This window comes from Larus michahellis, chromosome 9, assembly GCF_964199755.1.
Source record: "Larus michahellis chromosome 9, bLarMic1.1, whole genome shotgun sequence".
Classification (NCBI taxonomy): domain Eukaryota; kingdom Metazoa; phylum Chordata; class Aves; order Charadriiformes; family Laridae; genus Larus; species Larus michahellis.
In genome coordinates, this window is record NC_133904.1 from 37,025,539 (window position 1) to 37,050,236 (window position 24,698).

The 24,698-nt window shown below is 40.8% G+C and overlaps 1 protein-coding gene across 2 annotated transcripts in view; it reads left to right on the forward strand.

Moving 5' to 3' along the window:
* The window catches only part of TRPC5 (transient receptor potential cation channel subfamily C member 5), a 106,637-nt gene that overhangs the window by 40,322 nt on the left and 41,617 nt on the right, over nucleotides 1-24,698 (forward strand). For both annotated transcript variants that reach the window (XM_074601035.1, XM_074601036.1), the window contains one exon: nucleotides 10,449-10,970. In XM_074601035.1, the coding sequence (XP_074457136.1) occupies nucleotides 10,449-10,970 (522 nt within the window). The remainder of the gene's footprint in view (nucleotides 1-10,448; nucleotides 10,971-24,698) is intronic.

Consider the following 24,698-nt stretch of genomic DNA (forward strand, 5'->3'; position numbering starts at 1 on the left):
CTGATAAGTGAAAATCTGCCTTAATCTTTGTGTAAATATCATAGATCAACAGCCTAGAGACAATCTTTTGTGAACCAGAAATTATGTGTTGTGTTAAACCATTTTATTCTTGCCCAAATCCAGTAGCTTTCTTGATACAATGTGGTTTAACTTAATTTTCCTATTCACATAGGGTTCTTTGCCCTGGATGCAGAGTCCAGTGCAAAGTTTAGCTCTTACCACGCATGGCCCTTGATTTGTGCACTTACTGATACTTATTTGATGTACAAGCTCATGGCTGGCATTGTCAGCCCTGTGCCATCACTGACAGGGCTTTTTAAGTCAAAGGAAGCAGATCAGTTGTCAGATATCTCATGACATAAAAGCTAAATTCTGCAGGCAATTAGAAAGAGAAGAGTTTTAGAAGCAGCTGGTGTTCCTCATGCCCTGGCTGAAGTGGTTGCTGTGGATCTGTCTCACCTGCAGGCAACGTGCACAGAGGTACCCTGTGGCAGGACCACAGGATCTGGGGTTTGTGGCTGTGAAAAATGTTATCCTGCTTCCTTCAGTAAAAGGTTTATGTTTCTTTTAGAGGTAAAGGAGAGACTTGTGGACTTTCAGCTAAAATTGCTAAGCCTTGCAGCACTAGCTCCTAACCTATAAGCTGAGGATGGATGTGGGGAGATCGCTCACATGCAGACTGAACAAAGAAGTCTTGCTTAGTGGTGGTAAAAGATATTCTGGGTGCATGCACTGTTTTTTTATAGAACATCACAGACAAGGCCAGTGGCAGCAAGCATGAAGCTTACAAAGGTGTGAAGTACAACAAAGTGATCAAAGCAAGCCCAAAGTGCAAGCAGATCTGTGTAGCTGTAGCCTTTCTGCAGCGTTAACCATTGCATACCAGCAGTGTTTGTGTTCTTTGAGTTTAAATCAGTTAGGTCAGGAAGGTGTTGCTGGGCATCTGTATCAAGGAAGTCTATAGGCATGACCTGTTCTCATTGAGTTCTTGCTATTGAGCACTGTAACAGAGAGGGTAACAGGCTGATTGGTACGACTCAGTACAGATACTGTGCCTTTCGGTGTGACTCAAACCAGCCATCTCCATTTTAATATGAGAGTCCCAAAGTGACAAGGGAAGGCTGAACCTGATTAGATACACTCTGAGCAAGAGCAGGTTCTGAAGAACAGAAGCAGTCGAGAAGAACTCGCCACGAGTTCTTAGTATGAAAATATTTGAAAGGCACAATAAGGAAGAAAGATTGTGTCTGAAAACAGAAAACTAGCTGTTACTGCTCCAAAGCCTAATGGCTCTGCTAGCATCCAAGCTTTTCATTATTTTTATTGATGCAGTAATAATTCACAGCTATAGTTAACGTGCCTTTGACATTGGTGGCTGCCTTCGAAATTGGTGGCTGCCTTCGAAACGAATTCCATCTAATTAAACTAAACAACAGAGAAATCAAAGACTACTTCAGTTAATGATTACATTTAACTGGGAACTTCTTCCCTCCCTCCCCACTACCTTCCTCCCCACATAATCTTAAATCTATGAGAAGGAGGTGTGGAGCAAAACAAAGAACTTGGTGATATATTGCATAGACCTAATGAGTAGCATCGGGGATAGGGCTTGCAGGCTGCAGTGCCAGCTACATCTGACAGTGGCAGATAAGTCATTAGCTCCTTCTCCCGGGCCAACATAAAGTCTGTTATTAGTTCCTAGGAGAGTTGGTGGGGTCAGGCCAGGAACTGCATCACAGCACACACAAACATGTCGTGCTTGTAATTTAACATATAGACAGGTGGAGAAGTCGGGAATGCGCTGTTATACGAGATGCTTCCCGGGGAATTATCTTTATTAATTTGTGGGAGTGATCTTAGCACTTGCCTGTGTTCGGCTCACTGTACAGTGTATTTTCAGTCAGGAGCGGGGGGTGCATGGGATTCAGCTGGGTAGACTGCCTGGAACAACCTATTTGTAGGGGGAAAAAAAATCCTGTTTGTCTTCTTACGCAAGGAAACTTTTGGTCTCTCCATAGATCTGTTGATTAAGGAGTTAATTTTCAAAAAAATATATTTCGTTACCTATCCAGCCTCCATGAATGTGCCCAGTTTACTCACCACCCTTTGCTCATGAGCCCCAATTACAGCATTCGCTGCTCCTTTACCTCAGCCCCCGGACATCACATAACACATGATTTGCCTCTGGTCTGTATGACTTCTGAAGCCCAGAAGGGGCTTTTGATGTGGCCATCTAGATTCATGGATACGAATACGCAGGAGAGTCCGCCTGGTGCAATAGTTGCAACACATTTCCCAAGGGAAGCTTCTTTGTATGGGGATACTGAACGTAACAAATTACAGGCTCCTCCGCTACAAAGCTCTGGGATCTATAAAGAACTGCAGGATGGTTTAGTAGTAGTAGACTAGGAGTCCCCTAGTCCTTGTCTGGCTGTTGAACAGAAATGTGCTTGGGTTTGCAAAGTAGAATGGCACCTTTATGGCTTGTTTATCCCTGTGATGGGAAGTCTTTTGGTGGCAACAAGATGCAGAGGGGAATCAAAAAGGCATTGACTGAAAACAATATATCCCTGCTCGTCTCCGCATTGTTACAGCAAGGGAATGCTGTAATTCAAGGTCTGTGCTCTGTCATTGGGAGAACATGTTGGAAAACCACTCAAGCACAAGGTTCAGGGTCACGTGCACTGTTGGTACTTAATTCATGGCAGTGCGAGAGGGCTTGTGTGCTCCACTTAAATACTCTTCAGGCAGACAGATGATGAGTTAGAGGCAGTCTCTGAAGCATGAGGAGCATATCATTAGCGAGATGTTTTGAACTACCTAACATTAGAAATAATAAAGGAAGACATTGCCTAAGTGGTAAAAAAGGAAGATCACAACAACACAGATTTTATTCTCACATGAGACCCTGCCGCCTGTCTAGATTGTCATTTCTTTGCTACTACAAACACTGGGGTCTTTTTCAGAAGCCACAGTATTTTCTTGGTTAGTACAGTAACAATGCCAAAAGCACAGCTTAATAGTCAAAACGGGAAGAAACGCTGCCTCCTGCTTTGTGAGCATCAAGACGTGTTTTGTGCAACATCATACAGCGCTGGGCTGGCACCAGATGTAGTCACTCGCTCCTCGCTGTGATGTCCTCTTATGATTGAATCTGATTCTTTTCTTTTTTTTTTTTTTTTTAAAGGAACATGATTGACTCAGAACACAACCCCATCTCTCCCAAGCAAAAAGCCCTCCGTTTTCAAGCCCTGTTAGCAATGTATTACCTCACCTAAACTTAATGAAACATCTCTCATACGCACACAATAATAAATTACAGGAAATAGGGACATTTTATGTAGAAAGATGACACAAAAAGCTATAGATAGCATGATTATTAGCCTATATTAGCACATCTTGTCCTTGTTACCACTAAGAATAGGAAACACAGAGGCCAGATAAAATTAATTAAAAAGCTGGACAACTCTTCCCTCCCAGAATAAATCCTGGAAAATTTTAGAAAAAGAGTAGCCGTAATAAAACAAAGATTACCTTGAAGACAGAGCCTGCAGATTTCCAGATAACCGTGGACTGGTTTTATTTCAGCATGATTAGGGTCAGGGGAAAGCTCATCCGCAAAATTAAAACACATCTAAGGCGCAGCGATGTTCCAAGGCCTTTAGTGTAGTTAAGTAATTTACAGGACTGGATTAAGTAAGCTCTTTAACAAAATTAATTTCTAAACCTAAAAACAACGTTAAAAATTGTTAAGGTTTAGTCTGTATTTTTACCCAAAACAGCTGCTCCTATCACAGAGTAACTCTTAAAATGGTAATGAAGAAAGGTGAAAAAATGAACAAACAGCATTTTATGTTTCCAAATGGGGAAAATAACCAGCTTCAGGCATATATGAACTAGTCTGCCTATCCAAACGTCCAGAGGCAACTCCATTTACTGTCATGCCAGCAGTACTAGGCTGAGTTGGTATCAGAGGGTCTCGGGAAACAGATCTAGTGGGCAGCCAGGGAATGTCTACATTCTGGCAAGGCTTTGGTAGATCCGTAACATGCTGGGAGCCAGGTCCTGATGTCACTTACGACACTTTTTCTCTAGCAGCTTCATTAACGTCTGGATTTGTAACAGTCCCAAACTTATGTCCCTTTTTTGTTTTAACTGGACAAGTGTCGTTATTCGGTTAGCCCCAGGCTATGTAAGCTTATGATAAAACTTATGATAGCTGGTCAAATCATAGAGATAACGTGACATAACATGCCAGTTGTCATTACAATGAACTTCTCAAGCATTCTTACACAGCTGAGACGTCATAACCAGGAGAGGGTGCAATTGCTCATGGCACAACACTGGTCTTATTTCTCTAAACAACGGCAGGCACTCGCTAGCTCCTCTTGCTGCTGGATTCAGTAGTTCTTAGCTGGAGCAAGACATGGGAACTCAGGGCAAAGCAGACCTCGAGACTGCACTTCATTTAAATACAAGAGGTTTAAACGCAAGCTAACTCCCTAACAGCATCCCTCTGTGACTTGGAGAATAAACTCCACACTGACTGCACTCTTTCTTCATTTCACCATCAGCTGCCTCATCTTATTTCCTCCATCTGCATCAGAAAGGGAGAGTGGCTTAGAGGAGAGAGTGCTCTGTCTGGAATAAATTGCCATAGGCCATTTAAATGCATATTTGCAAAATCCTTTCCTTCTGAAGGCTTCTCGCTGTATTCCTCTTTTGTAATCCCCAACAAAAGAGAGGTTATGTAGTATCCGCCACAAATGATGACATCCTTTGACAATCTTTCTGGCTGTGGTGCATTTCCTAAACACATGGCTGAACACAACAAGCTCTGATGCAGTTCTGCCACTATCAAATACACTAGGTTTCCATTTAGCTCTGAAAACTAATCCCTTGGGTCTACCTCCATTTTTAAACACATGGATAAGAAGCCAAATTAGAACTTGAAGAATCTACCGCAGATATATCCGGATTAATGTATTTTGCTTTTTGGTTGCAGAGAAAGAAGTTAGTTATGCAAAAATCATAAATGTAATTTTTCGCATTATTTCAGTAGTATTTTTTTTTTTATTGAAAGTTACATACTTCACTGTTAATATCTACCATCTAGTAACCTTTTATCAGCATTTCGCTTTCTACAAGGCACCAAAAGGTACTGATTTTCTCTGTTTTGCAGTATCAGTCTGAAGGGGAAAGACTTTATTTGGCTTTACAGGCATGTAAGTCACTGTGCAGATTTTAGACCAGAAGAGCCTTTTCTTCAGCTGGATATTCTGGCACAGCTGTATTGAAATCACTGGAATACTTCAATAACAACAGCAGAGCTTGCCTAAAAGTACATCTACAACCATGGGTCCTTTATACCAGAGTTAAGAACTTGTTCATAACCAGTACAAAAGCCCTTGAAGTACATTACTTCTGTTATCAGTTTGCGTTGTTCATTATATTTCATTAACCAAATTACATCGTATTATTCAATGAATTGCTCTTCAGAGAAAAACTATCCTCCCTATTGATATAGATATTGTCATCACTCTGATGCAAGATGTCTCTCAAGGCATCTCTGATTAGATATTCAGTTATTGAAGGCGGCACCAGTGCATCACCCAAAGTGAATGCTTAAATTTATAGACACATGCAACATTTTTCCAGAGTCCCACATAAGGAAACAAATGCCCATGGGGTTCCATCAATGAAAGAATTTGTTTATGGATTTAGGCAAGGAGCAGGATTCAATTGGTCATGCCAGTCACAATGTGTATTTTTTTCAAGACTCTTTTGCTGGTAACATGGCTGATCTGCAGTCTAGCAACACTGACTCTGTCTCTCATTCTCTATTTATAGAGCTGCAGCTAGAATTACCACAGGACTGCGATTCTGAACAAAATCACAGTCACTGCTAAAGCTCCTTTGACCGCTGAGCCTTGCACTAAATTGATGTAGTACAAAATCTTCTTTTTAGAATGACAGAAATTGGCTGTGCCTGTTACCATGCTTGTGGATGGCATAGGCACTTCCCCCATAGGGCTGCATGCAGAAAAACAGACTAGAAATAGGAAATCCTTGCTCAATAAGTTACCCAAGCTTTCATTTTAACAAGTGTTACATTTGAAGTTTTCCAGTGAAGTTGCATGAGTTTGTTTTATTTAGCAAAACATTGTTTTTTGGCAATTGGAAAATCTTTTATAACGTATAGTTGTATCAAAAAGTTATGCAAGCTGAAAGTAATGCAGATTAATAAATTTACAGTTTGTCATGATTATACTTACAGTTCATTACACTGGTCCAGGTGAGGTGCTATTTTATGGAATGGAGATGGCTTGAAAATGTGGCAATTTCATCTGTAAGAGGTAAAAGTATTATTAGTTATTTTGAAAGTAGCGGCATTCTCCATGCCAGACAGGATGCCTATATAGACTGTCTGTGACCTGAGAAGGTAACAATTATAGATTAACAAAACTAAGAAATTAAAGGATTTTGTGGTTAGGCTTTGCTTTACTTTCTAGATATTCTTGTTTCAGTTCAGATCTGAAGCACTGAAGGGTTATCCAGGGAGACTGCAGCTGTGAACATCAGTGAAGGGGAATCCTGAGGCGAGACCTCAACATGGAGACTAGTGTCTGGTAGGGTTACCAGACCATAATCAGGAGGACTGTCAATAGAGAGGGGCAGAAAAGCATAAGATACAGATAGAAACAGAAAACCACCTCAAATAGGCATTAGACAGAGGCAGGCCCTTTTCTCGGAGTTCAAGATTTTGCACTTGACTGGCAAGTTCCTTTGCTGCAGAACAGCCTTTTTTTCACCTAGTTACCCTTTTTTTACATGCATAGATAGATGACAGAAGCTGTAGAAACACTGTAGCTTGCTTTGAAGTCTTCAGGTGTTTAAACCTGCATATTAGCTCCCATGGTCTTTAAAAGGCAAAAGATGCATTCATCGTAGTCTTTCAGTTTGGTTGAGGAGCATGCATTTGGGGTGTACCTCCTTAACCTCCCCATTTACTGCTCTTCGGTTCACATTACTGAGCAGACTAGATTTAAGTCCAAAGTAAAAGTCCTAAGAGACCTACAACAAGGCCATTGGGTCTTCAGTGCCAGGTTATTGGGTTTTTTTGCTCTGTAGTTCTCTTCTTACACTGTACTAGTTACTAACGTAAGCAGAGGTTCCTGCTCTTCCTATTCAGAGCTTCTTTCCAGCAGTGCACTATTTACTGGAAAAGTTGTTTTTCTGTTCAGAGGAGAGCTTAGCTATACTGAACAGTGCTTTTATGTGAGCTAATCCTCCATTTTCTTCTCCTCTAATGAATTAAGCTTGTTTCTCCCCCTGCCTTTTTAAATAAAGGAGATTTTTCACTCACTGTAGTATTGTTCAGACCAGCAGTGGTACAGTGGTAAGCAGCCTTCCTTTATGAGGATTAAGTCTAGAAAGATGGTAACAAGATTCAATCACTTGTTGTTAATGGTAGCGTTAATTTCTTAAGTGAATGTTGCCAAGATGAAATACAGACGAGGCACATGCTCCTATGCAAGTAGTGACAATAAGGTTCTGAAGGACTCAGCTTAACAGCTTGTGTCAGGTGATGAGGTTAATGGAAAAGAATTTCTTATTCAGGTCACTTAATGAAAATAACCTTGGAAGGGCTTAGCAGAGCCCATGAGGTAGAATAATTTATTCCTCTTCTGCTTCCATCACTGTAAGTTAACCCAAAACATAGAAGAAGCTGATCTAAACATGACCTCAACCTGTCAGAGCAGTGCAGGAGGAACATCAGCAATTACAATGCATTGCTGTAATCTCTGCTGCCCACCCAATGATAATACACAGAATACAGCCTTCAAAGCAGAGGCTTGATTTGCATAGCCCCATCTTTAAAACAAGACTGTTTGTTAAGATACAGGTTATTGAAACACTGTGCAAGACAACAAAAATATTCACCACAAGACATATAATTCTTAGCCATTGCATGGTCTTTGGATCAGCCAAGCATAGAAAAGAGAAAGGCCACAGCAGCCATCATTCGTGCTATTCCTGTTCTGTGTTTTGGTGGTTTGTTTTACTGCTCAGCTATAATCAGAAATGAGCTTCAGCCCTGTGATTTGAGGCCTTTCACTGATCTGCCCCCAGACCCCAGAGAGCCTGTATGTCTCTGCACCACCATTTCCCTTCTTATCCCTTAATTAAAGTGCTGCACGCTGCCTGCGAAAACATGCCTTCCACACAGCACCTGCCTGAATCCTGACAAAGTAGTGCTCCACTCCTGGGGTGAGGGCTTGCAATATGAACCAGAATAACAGATGAGAGATCCTGATTTGATCCCAAACCTTGGGACAATCATTTTGAGAGCCCTAGATCCAGATTTAGAAAACCTCAGGAGTAGTCAGAAGCAGAGAAGATTAGCACTGTCCCCACCTGTAACATTACTACCTCGTCGGCAAGTGTCCATTTCATATTCCGAGCAACATGAATACCTCATCTGTGTAAAACTGAAAATCCTTTTCACAGCCCTGGGTACAATAACTTCCATATAGGAAAAACAAGATCAAACTTGACAGTAATAGGAGTGATAGAGGGGGAAACCATTATTCCTTTGAGGCAGAGGCTGTGAATACAGCAGCCAGTGACTGGCTGAAAAAGGAGGAGAAGAAAGATAAATGCAGTTATTCAAGCATCAGGGCTTAAAAAAAATGCTTCTAAGAGAGAGAAAAAAGAAAAACCCGCACCTTTCTCTTGACATTTAACAAACTACCTAAACGAGCTAAGCAAAGGAAAAGAAAGTAAGTCAAAGACCTTACAAAGAGAGCTCCTTTCAGCTGTTTGTTACTAGATATCTTAAAGGACATTTATCCAGCCTTACTAAGAGCCACCCAGCCCTCCATGACCCACAGCAAATTCTCACTGCCATTCTCTCTTCTTCCCATGAGCCATATTTACTGGCTCTCTCCTGGCTGCCTCTGTAGGGACCAGCCTTGTTAGCAAAGCCTCTTTACACCTGTGTGTCTGTAGGCTGCCGGAGATTTAACGCCTTGTGTTCTGCATCCAGGGTAGCAGACTTTTGTATTATTCCCAAAAATGCCTCTATCCAGCCAGTGAGCCCCGGGTCCAGTAAATGACCCAGCACCTTGGCATGGTGCCGACCTTTGGGAGAGTGTTGTGTATTGTGAACAGGCTCTTGTCCTGCTGTTGGCTGCCTTACATAGTGGTTTATCAATCAACCACAGCTCAGGAGTCTTCGGCTCTTCAGTGCTACAGAGGCACTTAACTCCCGGGGCACTTGGATTCCAGTGGTTAGAGGTTCACTGTCTCACAACCACTCTTAGGTATATCCTACAGAAGGATTTCTAACTGGTTGCGTCATGCTACTTTATCGCGGCTTTACTTTTGGATTTTTACAGACTGAGTAATGTTTCCTGTCATTAGTACTCTTTGACAATAGTTACGCCTTTGACATTTGCAAGGGGAAGCAGGCCTACTGTTCACCAAAACCTGCAATCACCCCTCGAGCAGCAGGATGCCAACTGCCAGGGCAGGAGCGGTGGGCACACGAAGTACAGTATGCTTGAGTAATGATTAACATACAACAAAGAGAGCTGCCTGTGCTGCAAATGGAAACACACTGCGTGCTTGGGATGTAAGAGCATTTTGGTCTAATTTTGCAGTCTGCATATAGTAATAAGACACAACAGGGTGTGCATTAAGCTCATCTTTTGAGAAGTGCAACAGTAGCTGAATAATGCACACCCTGCAGTGTCTTATTTGTAGTGGACCATGGCTCATTAATTTTACATTTAAATTTTTTCAGACCCATTAAAAAAAAAAACAGATCTATTCTGATGGCAGTTATGTAATGTATCCTTCCACTGAAAAGTATTTTCAAATAAAAACAGTAGGGAAAAGGTGAGGAAGAGCTTTGCAGACCAGTGTTTGCTTTGTTTGTGTAGGGCCTGCTACGAGCAGGTTCTTGGCCTGCTAATGCAGGCATATAATGCAAATAATGATAGTTACTTAAATCTATTCAGCGTTCACTCTTTTCTAGACTTTCTTTTCTTTTTTTGTGTGATTATCTGGGCCTTTTGTCTTCCTTTTTTCCTGCAAAAGTCCACCTTTTGGTATATGAACCGATACCCATTTCAGAACAGGTTCACATATAGAGCGTTCAGATGGGGATGTGACTGATTTTTACACCAGACTGGGAACTGAATGGTCACAGGTTCCTGCTTATGAGGCAGGCAAGCACAATTTGCAGGAAGATGGTTTCCCAGAATGGCAGTGTGTGTGTGTGTGCGCGCGCGTGTGTGTTCATGGATACAGTAGGATTTTAAGAGCAGTGGGTGTTATAAAAACTCTGGTTTGTCATGACATCACTTCAAAAGTATGAAGGAGGGACATGTGATTTCTGCTGTTCCACATGAAATATGACTATCGTTTATCCCTTTATATAGGTTCCAACCTTGATGATGGACACACAGTTTTCAGAATTCACTCCAGATATCACCCCAATAATGCTGGCGGCTCACACCAACAACTATGAAATCATCAAACTGCTTGTCCAAAGACGGGTAACAATTCCACGCCCACACCAGATCAGATGCAACTGTGTGGAATGTGTCTCCAGTTCAGAGGTAGACAGCCTGAGGCATTCCAGGTCAAGGCTGAACATCTACAAAGCCTTAGCCAGCCCATCATTGATTGCCTTATCAAGCGAGGACCCCATCTTGACGGCCTTCCGACTGGGCTGGGAGTTGAAGGAGCTCAGCAAAGTGGAAAATGAGTTCAAGGCTGAATATGAAGAGCTTTCACAGCAGTGCAAGCGTTTTGCTAAGGACCTTTTGGATCAAGCACGGAGTTCCCGAGAATTGGAGATCATTCTCAATCACAGAGATGATCAAAGCGAAGAGTTGGATCCACAAAAATGTCATGATTTGGCAAAGCTAAAGGTAGCAATAAAGTATCACCAGAAAGAGGTAAGAGTCATCTAAATGCGAAGGTGTGTGAAGGCTTCATGTATTGGGTAAAATGATTCATTTCTCTAGTCCCCATGGGTTTGTTCAGGGTTAGTAGCTGAGAGCCAGCAGGGGTGAGTTTGGATTGAGTGGAGAACCGTGTGCAAATGGGTTAGTCACAAACCAGGAGGTTCAGTGTGCCTTGATGACAGCATGAATCTGATGACAGTTGAGGGCAACAGGGCTGGGACTTGCTGCAGTGGGTTATGGCTTCTACGGCACCAACACTTTCCGTTTTAAGGATACTTGAATCCCATTTCATTGTAACCCATCCCCCTGCAAAGAACAGCCTTCAGAGACTTCCAGGTTTGGTAGCTCCGAAAGCTTTTCCTGGTCGCTGCTTTTATACAGGAACCAAAAGCTATAAGGGGTTGCTTGATTCATAAAGGTCTTGACCACAGGAAATAATGTAATATACAATTCACTTCCTCCAGGCACCAAACACTTCCTAGCACCCATTCAACACTAACTCATAAGGGCCAGAGAAATGACAGCAGTAAAAGAGAGCACTCTCACTGTCACAGGTCTCCACGTTACCAGCAATTTTGTTAGGTGAAGATGCTCATGTGATGCTAGGAAGTGGATCACGTCATGCTAATACTTCTTCACACCTGAGACACCTCAGGTTGATTCTTGCTCCTTGATTCATCCATGCTTTAGGAACTGAGAAGCAATTCCCAGAAATTCAAACTCCTGCCCGTAGTACCAGAAAGGAAAGACATACTTCAGCTAAAGGGCACAGAGCCTTTCAGAAGCCCTGCAAATCCAGAGATTTATAAGCTGATTCAATAAAGGCCATGAACCCAAGGAGAATGATGGCAACAGTTTCATTAGTTGGCTCTGGGTCTTCTTTCTCTTTCCAAACCTGGACAGAATTTAGTAGATGATATATTACTGTTGGCCAGTGATGTTCCAGGTTATCTGAAGGAGGAATTTAGCTTGCTTGGTTGAGGAACTGAATTGCAATGTCTATTACATTCTTCTGCATCCAGAGGGTGACAAGAGTGGCAGAAGAGCCTGCCACATTGCTCTTTTCACCGTCTTCCCCACATTTGATGCTTTGTTTTATGCATTGACGCAGATGAGGACAGCCTGATACGATACATTGCACCTCCCTTAATGGCTGCTCGTGTCATCTGAGGTAAAATAGTCGAGAAGTGAAAGATGCAGATTTTCTTTTCTTCCCTTTGGTCTGTTGCGCCTCCTGGGTACCAGCCCCTTGATGCAACAAGCTGGAGCCAAAGCCTTGAGCTTTCTGGGATCTAACACGTGGTCACTTACTGCTCTTACTGGGCTACTGCAGGGAAGTGTCCGGCTCACCGGCCTTCATGTCAGGTTGTGCTTTTTATTCTAGCTGACAGGGTTAGGTAACACCACAAGTGCTTTAGGGACACGAATAAATAGTGAAGAATTTGTCTGGAGAAGGGTAATACAGTATATCAGGTCAAATGTTCCTTGAATCTAAGAAGGGCCAGAAACTACTTCTGGGGTTTTTTTACTGGCCTGAGAGCCACAGACGCTGCATCCACATACACCCTTCAGCAGCCAGGACACCACTGGCACTGCTGTGTGTAGATCACTGCTGATTTTGATGTCTTGCCACAGTTCAGGCTCACTATTGACATTCAAGCATAAATCTGTGGCTATGCCTTATCTTGTGTTCACGTTAAGAAACTGCAAGCCTGAAGGAGCTCACTATATGTGAAATGTAGTGCTGAACGGTCCTGAAACTCTTTTATTTTAAAGTAACAAATTTTTAATCTTTGCTTGCTTGCTCGACAGTTTTTATCTCTTTTTTTAGGCATATTTGGCTGAATTCCAAGCATATGGACAAATTCCATGTTTTGTGACATATTCATGACAGTTCCAGCATATAAATGATAGCAAATACACTCTGTGTTGCCAGCTAAAGGCAGTGCTATTTCCAGGTAGAATACTAGTGGGGAGGGACAGAATGAATGAGTTTGGGAAACCAGCACTACTGAACCCCCTCATCCTACCTGGTTATTCACAAATACCCAATGCATCCTGCAGGATGGTGTTTGTACGCAACAAAATATTTTCTTATCATGATAATTAGTCAAATACAAAACACCAAGCAGGATACAAAAGTCATTGCCAGCTTCTGAAAAAAATGAGTAGGAACATTTGTCAGGGAGACACTGAGAAATGCCTTTTAATCATGATTGAAAAGAATTTTTGTGGGGAACAGGAAGGAAAATAGAAACAAGTTTGGTTTTGTGAGAGACAGTTCTGCAGAGAGAAACAGCAGACACTTAAAAAGTAGATCTTCTTGTTCTGATGAAGCTTTTTATGTCTTAACACTATATGGGATTGGATGGAGAAGCTTTTTATATCTTAACATTGACAAAGTTACAAGTCAAATCTCTAGTAGCCTAAGCTGAAAATCCAAAGTGGACCTTAGTTATTTTCTGGTGCTGTAAATCGTTACCACAGTTGTTAGTTCTTTATATTCAACATAAAGAATGCATAATCTTACATCGATTTTAGACTAACTGCTAGACAAATTTCCTGCAGCTTTTTTTCTTTTTGATTGAAATAAACCTCAAAAATTTCCCCAAAATATGAAATTATTCCATTTCAGCTTAATTGGGCAGATACATTCAACTTTGAGATTCCTTCTAGAGAAGTTGTGTAGAGGGTATTGGCAAAGACATCATTGCCTTTGGATGGAGGAGGGGCAGCACTGTGGGTTTTGGGTTGGGAGTAGATCTTAAAGTTACTTTTTTCTTTGTAACAGCATAAGCAATCTGGGAATTCAAGAGTACTCTTCACCAGACACGTTATTCAGTATTCTTTTCTCCAAGGCATTTCAGATGAACCCACTGTGTCTTTTTTTTTCCTTCCCATTGCACTCCCGTACTGAAGAGTAGGTGCTGCTTTGTTTCAGGTACAGAAAAGTAACAGCATTCAGATTTCTAGTGCAAGTTGATGATCTCTGGCAGTGAACACACAGGACTGAAAAAAATCCAAATAGGAAAAGCTAGACATCTAGGGGCAGCGCTTGCTCCAAACTGGGCCATTGGAGGAAAGCTTTTAAAGCTAGTTAGGCTGCTAAATATGCAGGTAAGTAGACAGTAAATTTTTGAACAGAGTATAATCTGGCTAAGCTCCTAAATCCTGTTGGAGATTAGACACTTATCTTGCTGAGGCAATTTGAAATTACACTATGGAATTAGCTGCATTTTTTGGCACCTAGCTACTGGAGAAAAATCTGATCTTGTACATCAAGTTTTAGCAAACAATCAGCAATCATCTCCACCACAGACACAAATCCCTGTTCCCCACACTGAATCCAGTAAACATCCTCATGGTATACACAGCTTCATCTTGTGATCTGGCCTGAGTGCCTCAATCTTCAGCAACCTGGACAAGGGCCAGATTAGTGACAGCGGACATTTCAGTTCAGTCCTACCTCCGGAGAAATACTGGCCTCACCACAAAGGCTCCACCTCAGTCTGCATCCCCAGGTAAATCCCACTGCAGTGCAGTTCTGCCTCATGATGCAGACACGGGTTTCGTCTTTACAAGGGTAGAAAAATCTCCCGTTCTTTCTTTTTTTTTTCAACAAAAAAGCCTGGGAGGTACAAGTTTTGATTTCTCCCAAACATTACATGGTTCAATATTTTATAAGCTGACAAATGTGTCACTCATGAGGAGAAGACATTTTTCCTTTGGTAGAGGGCCAAAACAATGGAGAAGAAATTTCTTGCTTTTCATGTTTGTTTTTAATAAGCCCATATATCCTACAAGGTAAATTACTGTTTACACAGAAAGAAAAATTTCAATTACACAGGAAAGATTAAAATGTGCCCTAAGGTAGCTTTGTAGTATATTTTATGGTAGGAAATACTAAAACCATGCTGTGTGATGTTCACAAGCTCCGTCTCCATCTCATCATAAATATAGAATGGTTGCGTCCTCACTTTTGAATTACAAAAGGCCCTGATCATTTCTGTAGAAGATAGGAAGGATTTAGTAGTTGTGATCACTGTTTGCGTGTCAGTTGCAAAATATTAGAAAAAAATTAGGACAGCTCTAGTACACTGCAAAACATGATGAGTTAGATCCAGCACAGACATGTCAGTTTTCTCAGATTACTTTCTAAAGGAATTGTTTTCATAGGATCACGGGAATTCATAGTCTAAGAGACAAGCAGGCTTTTCATAAGTGCTCTGTAGTATATGGCATTTGTCTTCATATTATTACTTTTCAAATTCTTTTATTCATGACTAATTTTGGAAGGAGAAAGGTGCTGAAGACTTAATAAGAAAAAGGACAGCTCAGCTGTTGGGGACCAATCTTTGCTATGCTCTTCTGGCACCAAATTAGCTCTGCATTTGTTAATATGTTTGCATTTCTAAGAAAAGATAGGGAAAAGTCATCTCTTAGGGTCTTGCCAGTCATGTAAAGCACAGTTGTATGTACAGTGTACCTTTACTGTATTGGAGAACCAGAGTATAGGCTGAATGCAAATATAATTTTTGTGTCCTTTAAGGTTTTTTTACATTGCCAAATTAATGTAAAGGAACCATAGCATAGCAGTGAATCGGGTCTAAAAGGGCAGATTTCTCCTTGTATATAACATTCTGCTAAACCACAAGAATAGTAATATGCATTCAGCCTATTCCTGCTTTCCTGCTCTCCATCATAGGTCATTCACATCTTCAAAATGAAGTAAAACATCACAGTAGTGGGTTTATAGTGCTTTGCATTTTTCTGGTACTGGTAATTGCAAATGGCTGTGCAGGTTTAGTTTATACGTCTGTAAAAAATGCGCACAATACAAGGCACTCAGAAAAAAAATTATTTTGCTTATGACTATATTGCTTAGCACTTTCACTGAATTAGATCAAAGGAGTGTATGAAATTCCCTCTCAGAAACCTTAACCTTAGTCTCTCTTACTCCACTCTAATCACTGACAGAAAAGGAGAGAAGTAGAATCGTTTGCTTTTCTAATTTAGAAACAGTGCTCTTTTTGCTGTTTTCTCTTCAGGATGAAGCTTCAAAAGTTTTAGGTCTTTTTTTTTCAAGACATTTTACATAGACAGGTACCTCCTGAGATACAGTACTGGAGTGAACGAATAATCATTCCTGCCATGCTACATATTTTTCAGCTGTGTCTTGACTCTTGTCAACTGTGTGGCTGCAGTTAGAAGCACGGCATCATTCTCCAGGGATTATGCATAAACCTGGCAAATTTCTAATGGCACTTCAGTTAGTGTATAAAAAGAGCTTTTAAAAATATCAGAGATGCATGAAAAATGAAGTGCGAGGTCTGTGAAAATCAAAGCTCATCTACTGCACCTTGTTTACCTGTTTTGAAAGCCATTCAGGTATCTTGATGGATAGCCACACATCTTTCTTTGCTTGCAAGCAGGGCTAAGTTATTCTCCCATGGTTTTGCCTGTTTTCTTGCCACACTGCCTGGAGGTATAATGATACAGGGCTGAATATTTGTATTGTGCTGTTTAAAGGCACAATGAAAAGCTAGCTTTTCGGTGAGCCTGCACAGCTCAGGAGATTAATAAACAGGCTTTTACTTTCATGTTTCCAGAATGAAATACCATGTCATGAAAAGATCTTTATTAGGACTAGGTGGGGAAAGCAGAGCTGCTCCTTGTGGAAGCTTTTTTTCCTTTCTAGTGACCTGGAACATCTGTATCCCTTAGGATATTAGATGGTGGGGATGGTGTGGTTACACTAGATCTGTCCTACACCACAAATCTGAATGTAAGTTTAGGGATTTCAGAAGCTCTGAATGTCCAAATGTCACCTTTCATTTTCCAACAGCATTCATTTATTCCTTATTGTATGCAACAAAGTTACTGTCTGATGTGTGAACAGTGGCCTATGCTCAACGAAACTGATTTTTCTCAAACTCAATCCCAGCAGGCAGACGACCATATTACAAAATCTTCCATGTGTGTGGTACTCACTGAGCTGTTATCAACAGCCTCAGCGGCTGGACCTTGGGGTGGCAGGGGCGGGCATTTATCTGCATTTGCACCCTTAGAACAACCTTTCCTGCTGATCGCTGGTGGGGCAGCAGCGTGAGTGGTGCATGTCTTGGAGCCCCTACTCTGTGGGTTTGTGCAGTTGCCAGATCTGTTTATTCAGGTTTGGAAATTAGCATCTGACAGTTGCATTGTTTTACAAAAATTAGGACAAGTGGCGTTTATTTAAGTGTGACTTTTCTGCAAACTTGGAAGAAGAATAAGAAACGTTCAGAGAGCTGATGGTTCATCGGTTTGACAAAGTGGACTTGAATGTTTATTTGAGGAAACAGTATTATTTGGTATATTATTCACGTAACACCAAAATGTTCTAACTTGGTGAAGGTTAGCCACATATTGCAGCTGTCACAGAACAGAACTGCAGAAGACTATCTTTTGACAGCAAAATCATCTCTGACTAATCTTGCCATGCACAAATTTGAAAAAAACAACATAAGACTGTTATGTCAGTCAAGGACAAGGACTCGGCTTGTGTTAGTGTAATGTGTAGCTGAAAGTTAATGCCTGGATCATTCTTTAAGTAATTTTTTGGTGCCTCGTGCCTCTGACTTAAATGATCTCTTGGACAAAGACAGGAAATATGTTGAAAGCTAAAGGGATTGCCACTGTTCTAAGAACATTCAGGAATGATTTAGTGAGTTCGTCAGTTCCCTTAACTTCATGTATCCCATCAGTCTTCTTGTCAGCAAGAGAAGAGGCTTGGGAAGGTAAGTTAAAGTACAGGACGTGATTGATTGGCTTTCTGTAGACAACAGAAACTAGAAAGAAGTGACGCCTTGTATGTTGTATAAGCCAAGTGTTCAGTCTTACCGCATCTGAAGCTCTAGAGTGCCTTTCAGAGTCAGCTTTACATCAGTAGTGAAGTGTATAATATGTTATTTCATACTTCACTTTGAACAATACCCTGAAATAACAAACTCTGTGGAAAAGAATATTGCTGTGGATTCTCCCTTTTGGATATAGAAGTGTTCATTGTTATTTACCTGATTTCTGTGAATTTCAGCTTTACTTGTCTCGCTTAGTGAAAAGTGTTATGAAACTCTATAAAGAAAAGAACTGAGATTCCACTCCCCTTACACCTCTTATGTAGCTGTAAGGGATCCATCATCATCCAGGCGAGCCATTTAGGTGTCTCATGATTGAGAACATAGTTACCTGATAGTTCTTCACTCCAAGAAAAATAAGATGGATAGATGGGTTAATCATAATCCCCTCAAACTAAGACGTTGTGCAGAACGGCATTTGAAAGCTGTAACTGCAGTTTTTGTGTTCTTGTTCTTTCTCTACAAACCCCAGCTGGCTGATAAACGTCCTTCAATGAAGCATATGTCCTCCTCATCCTGCAACGGTGATATTGCTCAGAAGCAGAGGTAGCCTTTAGAGGTTCCCAAAAATCTGAGAAGTGTTTATAGTGTACTGTCTGTTCTTTCCTGGATTTTGGAGTAAATTTACTCATTCAAGAGAAGGTAAGGTAGAAAGAAAAAAGAAACCGAAATTAAACAGATATTTCTCAGAAAGGAAGCAAATGAAAAAGATTTTTAGAGCTTTTTATTAACACTAATAGGGTAAAGTAGATATGTATTTAAAAATACTTGTGAATGACTTTTAAAATTCTCGTGTTTGCTTTACTTATCACTTATTTAATGTAAATGTTAGAAATCCACTAGGGAGAATAAACCCAGCCTTTTACTTAAAAGTCAATACCTTCTCCACTTCAGCTAAAGCCTGTGAGAGCTCCAGGTACTCATTTGCAAGATCTGTAACTCTTGAAGTGCTGCCTGCAAGAGGACTTAGGAAACTCTGCAAGATTTGTCTTTAAACAGTTTTTAGCCTGAGTGTTTTTTCAGTGCTCCTGTAGGATGTGTCCGATATCCCCTGTTCAGCTCTTGGAAGCCAGTTAGTGTGTTGTGAATTAACTGACTCTCTCTTAGGTATATCACTCATATTTGGCACTTGCTCGTACTGCAGCACTCTGCCTTTGGAAACACAGCCTGTACCTACTTAATCTTTTTAACAGAACTGTATCCTGGAATGTTTGCTGAAATACTTCCTAAAGGAATTTATTTCTCAACTGTAGTCTGCTGTCTGCTGAAATAAATGTTGAAAAGTTTTCCTTATGTCTGGACACTTACTCAGGGTCTGACCCAGACGAAGCGTGTTCTGGTGGGGTGTTTGTTAGCAGGGGATGACCTCCAGAAGCACTGTTCAGCAACGTGCCTTTATTCAATGCAGAATTTATGCCTGCACTTAAATCCTAATGACACAGGCCATAAATACAAACCCATAGCTAAACACACATTTAAGCACTCTGAGTAGAGATGGATTTAATTTCAAGCTTAAATACTTTGTTAATTGCTTCTTCCATGGGTAGGTAACCAGGGATTGCAATCCTCTACTTTTGTCCTAGAACATGTGGGACGTCTTTTATTTAAATTTTTAGCCAATCCAACATAAATTTGTGAAAACTATGACTCCTATGGAACTGTAGCAGGCTTTTAGAGTCTTTCATTTTGCCAGCATTCGCATCACTGGTGAATTTGCAATTATTACTGCTTAAGCTGAGTTTATGTCTGCTACCATCAAGAGATGTGTTATGGAGACCTTTAGTTAAGATTCGTGTTTCATCATCACTTAAAATATTTTAAGAACAGATTAGACAAAATTCTGTATAATTCGAGGCCGTATGTTCATCTGAGGAGGATCTGGAGTTTGTTTTATTCACCAGCAGAGGGATTGAGCAATGTGGGTAGCACCTGGTTTTCTTGAAGGAGGCTTCCAGCTCAGCTAATGAGCTTCTTAATGGGAAGAATAACTGCCATTTGGATTTGCACCAGTGCTTCACTGTTAGTAGTAACAGGCATGTGAGTAGCAGCTGTGTTTTTGATTGGATATTCATCCTATATTTTCCTGAGAAGAAACTATTATTTCTTGGAAGTGCCTGATGAGGAATGTTGAGTTGTAGTCCCTTTTCCCTGAGTTATACAGCCTCCTCTCCAACTTCTTTGTCTCATTTCTTCCTTTTTTTCCTGTTACAGAAAGTACTTAATTAACAGGATGAACAACCATTAGGTGTTTACCCTCTGCAACTCACACTTCAACAACAGAATGTAAATAACCTTGCAGTCATTAACAAGGTTGAACTTTAAAAAGAAACGTGCTACAAAAGAGGATTTTCTTATTCATCTCACTGTTTGCAACACTGCAAACTTGAGGAGACTGGTATTTCTTATGTAGAATATCTGATCTCATAGGGCTTATTGGCTTACTGCAGCAGACATGAAATTAGGCCACAGATAGTTTCTCTCTTCTGTCTTGGGCTAATTTAGAAATGTAGCTCTTTGAGTATTGCCCACTGGAATTGCCTTTAAGAGCAATCAAACTGATACAACAACCGCATTTCCTTTCATGCTCAGAAGCTCCTGTCCTGGGCAGGAAGTGGAGGCAGGGTAGTTTGTCTATTGCACTGGAAGCGTGTTGTGCTACTTGGTTCTGAGCAGTAGCATCTGCAGGATTTGGGACTGCAGGAAGAGGATGGATTTTAAAAGTTCATTTCTTTACATGACATTTCATGTTCCTGAAGTCAGAGTTAAAGAGGATCCTTCATTGCACGCGGTGATCCATATGCCTGTTGACGTTGTGCCAAGTGTTATAGCTTGTGTGGGCTATTGGACAGTGTGTATTAAGCTTTGTGTGTTAAGACATTAGGATTTGGCATTGATTGATAAACGCAAGCCTGTGGTAGGACTGACAGTGTAGGAGTTTCCTATATCTTCATGGGAGGAAGGAAATTCTAGCCAATTGATTCTGAAAATTCAAGTACGAAAGGCTGTGCTCTTCCCAGTCCATCTGCAGTTGTATTGGCTGGGGTGGGGTGGGGGCGGAGTAGGTACTTCCATGCCTGGGTACGTCACCCTGATAGTGACCTGGGATGAAGAGAGGCACAGACCTGCTGCCCCCAGCCCTGCCTGGCCACGCTCTGCTCGCCAGCACTGGGGGGAGATGTGTGTCATCAGAGACATCTCCTTTCAATCTGCCAGAGAGTGGGTGCAAGGCAGTACCTCTGCAGGATGGGACCTGGCTTTCTAGTGAGTGGAGAATGGCAATGGCATTTATCCTCTTCATGGTAGAAGTGGATTCACAGGAAATCTACATTCTTTACAGATCTAGCTAGAATATATATGTATGCTACTACATCAGACACTGCAGTTGCCTGATTGTCACGCAGACTGCAAAATCTATCTCACTTCATGTGAAAATCTGCCATTCCCAAGCCAAAATAGCTTTTAATTGTAGACCTTGCAGGTATTCAGCTGACATGTTTTACATACTGTGGGATACAGTGCTGTTGGTGAGATCTAACCTATTGAAATGAGTGTCAGACAGAGGAACTAAAGTTAATTTCATGGCTCCCATGCCACATTTGGCTCTCAGTGGTAACCTCATTGGGAGCTGATGTAGCTGACTGATAGAAGAACTCAGTCCTGCTTATTAACACAGGGCTCAGCAGTTACAAATTAGTGCTTATTCATCTATGAAGAGCATTCACAATCACCATCCGCAACAAGAGTACAGAAAAGAACTCCAACAAACTCCAAACAGAAGAGAATGTTGGCAGCCATCATGATAATCAGAATAAACGCAGAGAGCTACTGTGCTCAGCCCCTGTGATGTCTATCAGGGAGCTATTTCGGTTGCTCCCCGAGGCATTCACATCTCAGCCCATCTGTGTCTGATCCTAAATTACTTATGACTGTGAGAGATAAGGGATTTCCCCATAGATAAGGGGAGGGGGGGTGGAACATAATTTCTGTTTGATATTTATATTAATGGCACAGCATGCAGAAAGCATTTAATTCCCCAGAAGTAGAATTTAGGTGACATAAAAATATCAGTAAAGATTAGATATTAAGAAAAAGATACTCCATCCAGCAGCTGCTTTTTTCCCTTAAAAATTTTCCCGTTGATAGAGGATCGGGTGACAATGAGTATGATGAACATTGAAAATGAAATTCTCTAATAGCATAATCCAGCTGCAAGCCAAATGTTACACAAAGACCCTGGCAAGACTGAAAGAAGAAAGAGAGAACATAAAAGACTTTGTATTGCAGTAGTCTGTACCCTTAAAGTGCTTCCCAACCATGACCGAAGTTGCTGATCTCACTTCTTGGAAGGGCAAAGATACTTATCCCCGTTCTCAGAAGCCAGGACACTGAGCATCTTGCCCACCAGTGACACAGTGATGTTGTCCTCACGAAAAAGTACTCTGAGTTGCATTTTATCTCCTAGTCATTACGTATCTTCAGCTAGGGACAGGTTCTGCTCAACAGGTAATGGAGAAGGAGCTTGATCTTTGGATTACCTCCACCAGAAATACATCTACAGGCTTTGTCTACAGGTAGGGACAATCCTGGACTATGTTATGGCAGCACTACCACAACACTAATAACACTGAATGTTTAGTTCATACATGAACTGAATTGAGTATAAATGCTACCTTTTGGAAGCATTTCTTTTCATTAATGCAGCTGTCAAAACATTCTCCATCTGTCTGCGGAATGATGTCTTGTGCTGCCATTTGTAATAGAGATTGGAGGCTCCCATAATGCAGCAGTCCTGGAAAAAAATGCTTGATACCATGCTTGCTATATACTGGAGAAATACACTGCTTGCAAGTCATATGCTCATCTTCTTAAACAAATAGAGAGCTTCTGGTACGGTACATCTGCCTCTGATTCTGGACCACCTACAAAACTGGGACAATATGCGTTTTTTTAAATGATCACGATCTCTCCTTTTCACTGTGCAGAAACTTTAACTGATACCAAATCCTGTCACATACAGTACGTTCATGTGAAATGATAAAAGACTGTGATATACACATGCACTATTTCTATCTATGGCAAATGAAAGGCTTTGCAAAAAGGTGAAAAAACATATTTGGGACCCTGCTTAGGTGGAAATTGAACCTGTACTCAGGAAATGCCTTGGCATAAGTAGTGCTGGAGAAGTCAATTTGCTTTTCCAGATCTCAGTTGCGTCTATTCGCAAAGTAGAAATAAGATTGTTCCCTTAACTTTATAAAGAAATTTGAAATTATGGATGATAACAAAAGTTCCACAATATTATTACAGTTTCAGGCTACTTCATACCTAAAAGGGCTAAAGCACAGCTTTTTCATGTTATTGTATTTTATGTGCACTGATTTAGCAGTATGAATCCTAGACAATCTTTATGAGTTGAGCATTCAGGGTTTAGTCTAGTCAATTAATTTGATGGTTTAACACCTAGAAGCAAAGATGAGGCTGACGTTCACAGGACTACTTCGGGAAATAGCTAGTTTCTGTGTTCTTTCATGTTAACACAAAGTTACTGAAAAGCAATTGGTTCTTTAGGCAGCACACCAAGGGCTTAGTTGACTTCTTCATTATAACTGAGAATTTCAGTGTTTCTGCACACTGGAAATTTTGGTTTTCAGCCAGCTGTAGTCTTTGCATGACTTGAGTTCTAAGCGGCAGTATTTACTAATTTGAAATCAGTGATTAATAAATTGGACTAACATGAGTTAGTAAAAGCCTACGTAGGTAAGTGCTTAGCCTTACCTTTGATAAAGACAGCATTTGGTGGTTTGTGACATTAGGGAGAGTTTCTTTCCGTGGTGTGCTTAAATTTCCCTTAGGCCATTTTCAGTGAGGTTGGGATGGGCTTGATTGGAAAATTTAATGGCTTTTTCCATTTCCATTCCCTTTTGCCAAGCTGGTCTTTAAAGCTGCTCTTTCATGATGCATGAATTTCTCTCCGTTTGAAAAACTAACATCACATCAGATACAACCCAGAAAGCAGATTTTAGAAATGAGCTATTAGGCAGAGAAGAGGCACTTTTAAGATGCTTGCAAGTTGCACAGCAACCAGAGGAACATATAGTCATTTGATTTCTCAAATGACTCTGACTTTGACTCAAGGGAAAAACAGTTTTATTCTCCCCTTAGAGCTTTCTATCATATGTGATAAAGTGAAAATGTGTTTATGCATTTTCCCCCTAAAAAAAAAAAAAGTTGTACCTCATCTCTGAGAAACAGCAGTACCCATTACCATGTAAATTACTGCAGAACACATCCGGTCACAGCTCCTGTTTGTGATCTTAAGTGAGAAAATATAGCAGTGTAACCTTCCGTTTCTTCTAGCTTTTAGACATAACGCACTGACCCTTCTGAAATCATAGATTAAAAACCAACCAAGCAAATGACAATCGATGCTTGCCATTTTTTCAGTTTCTGTAGAACTTTTTCTTTCATCACTGTCACCAGGCTTGGAATTTTACAATAACATTTTCTGATCCTTACAGGCAATAGGTCTTGTCTTTTTCTGGATATCATCACCGTATCAACTGTTGTCCAGTTTCTGCTGCGTGCATGTGTAGATCCATTCCAAATCAAATGCATTTCTGATTTTCTTTTCTGATGTCCTCTGGAGCACAGTGTCACTTGTACGTTACACTCAGCTGTCACGTTTATTATAGTAATAACACATAAACGTCCAGCTTCATAAATACCAGATATTCCTCTTGGAGACCTTATTTTCACTACTAATTTTGGTCAGTTCATATATTTGAAGTACCCAGGCCAAAAATGGTCTGCTTCTGATATAAACAGC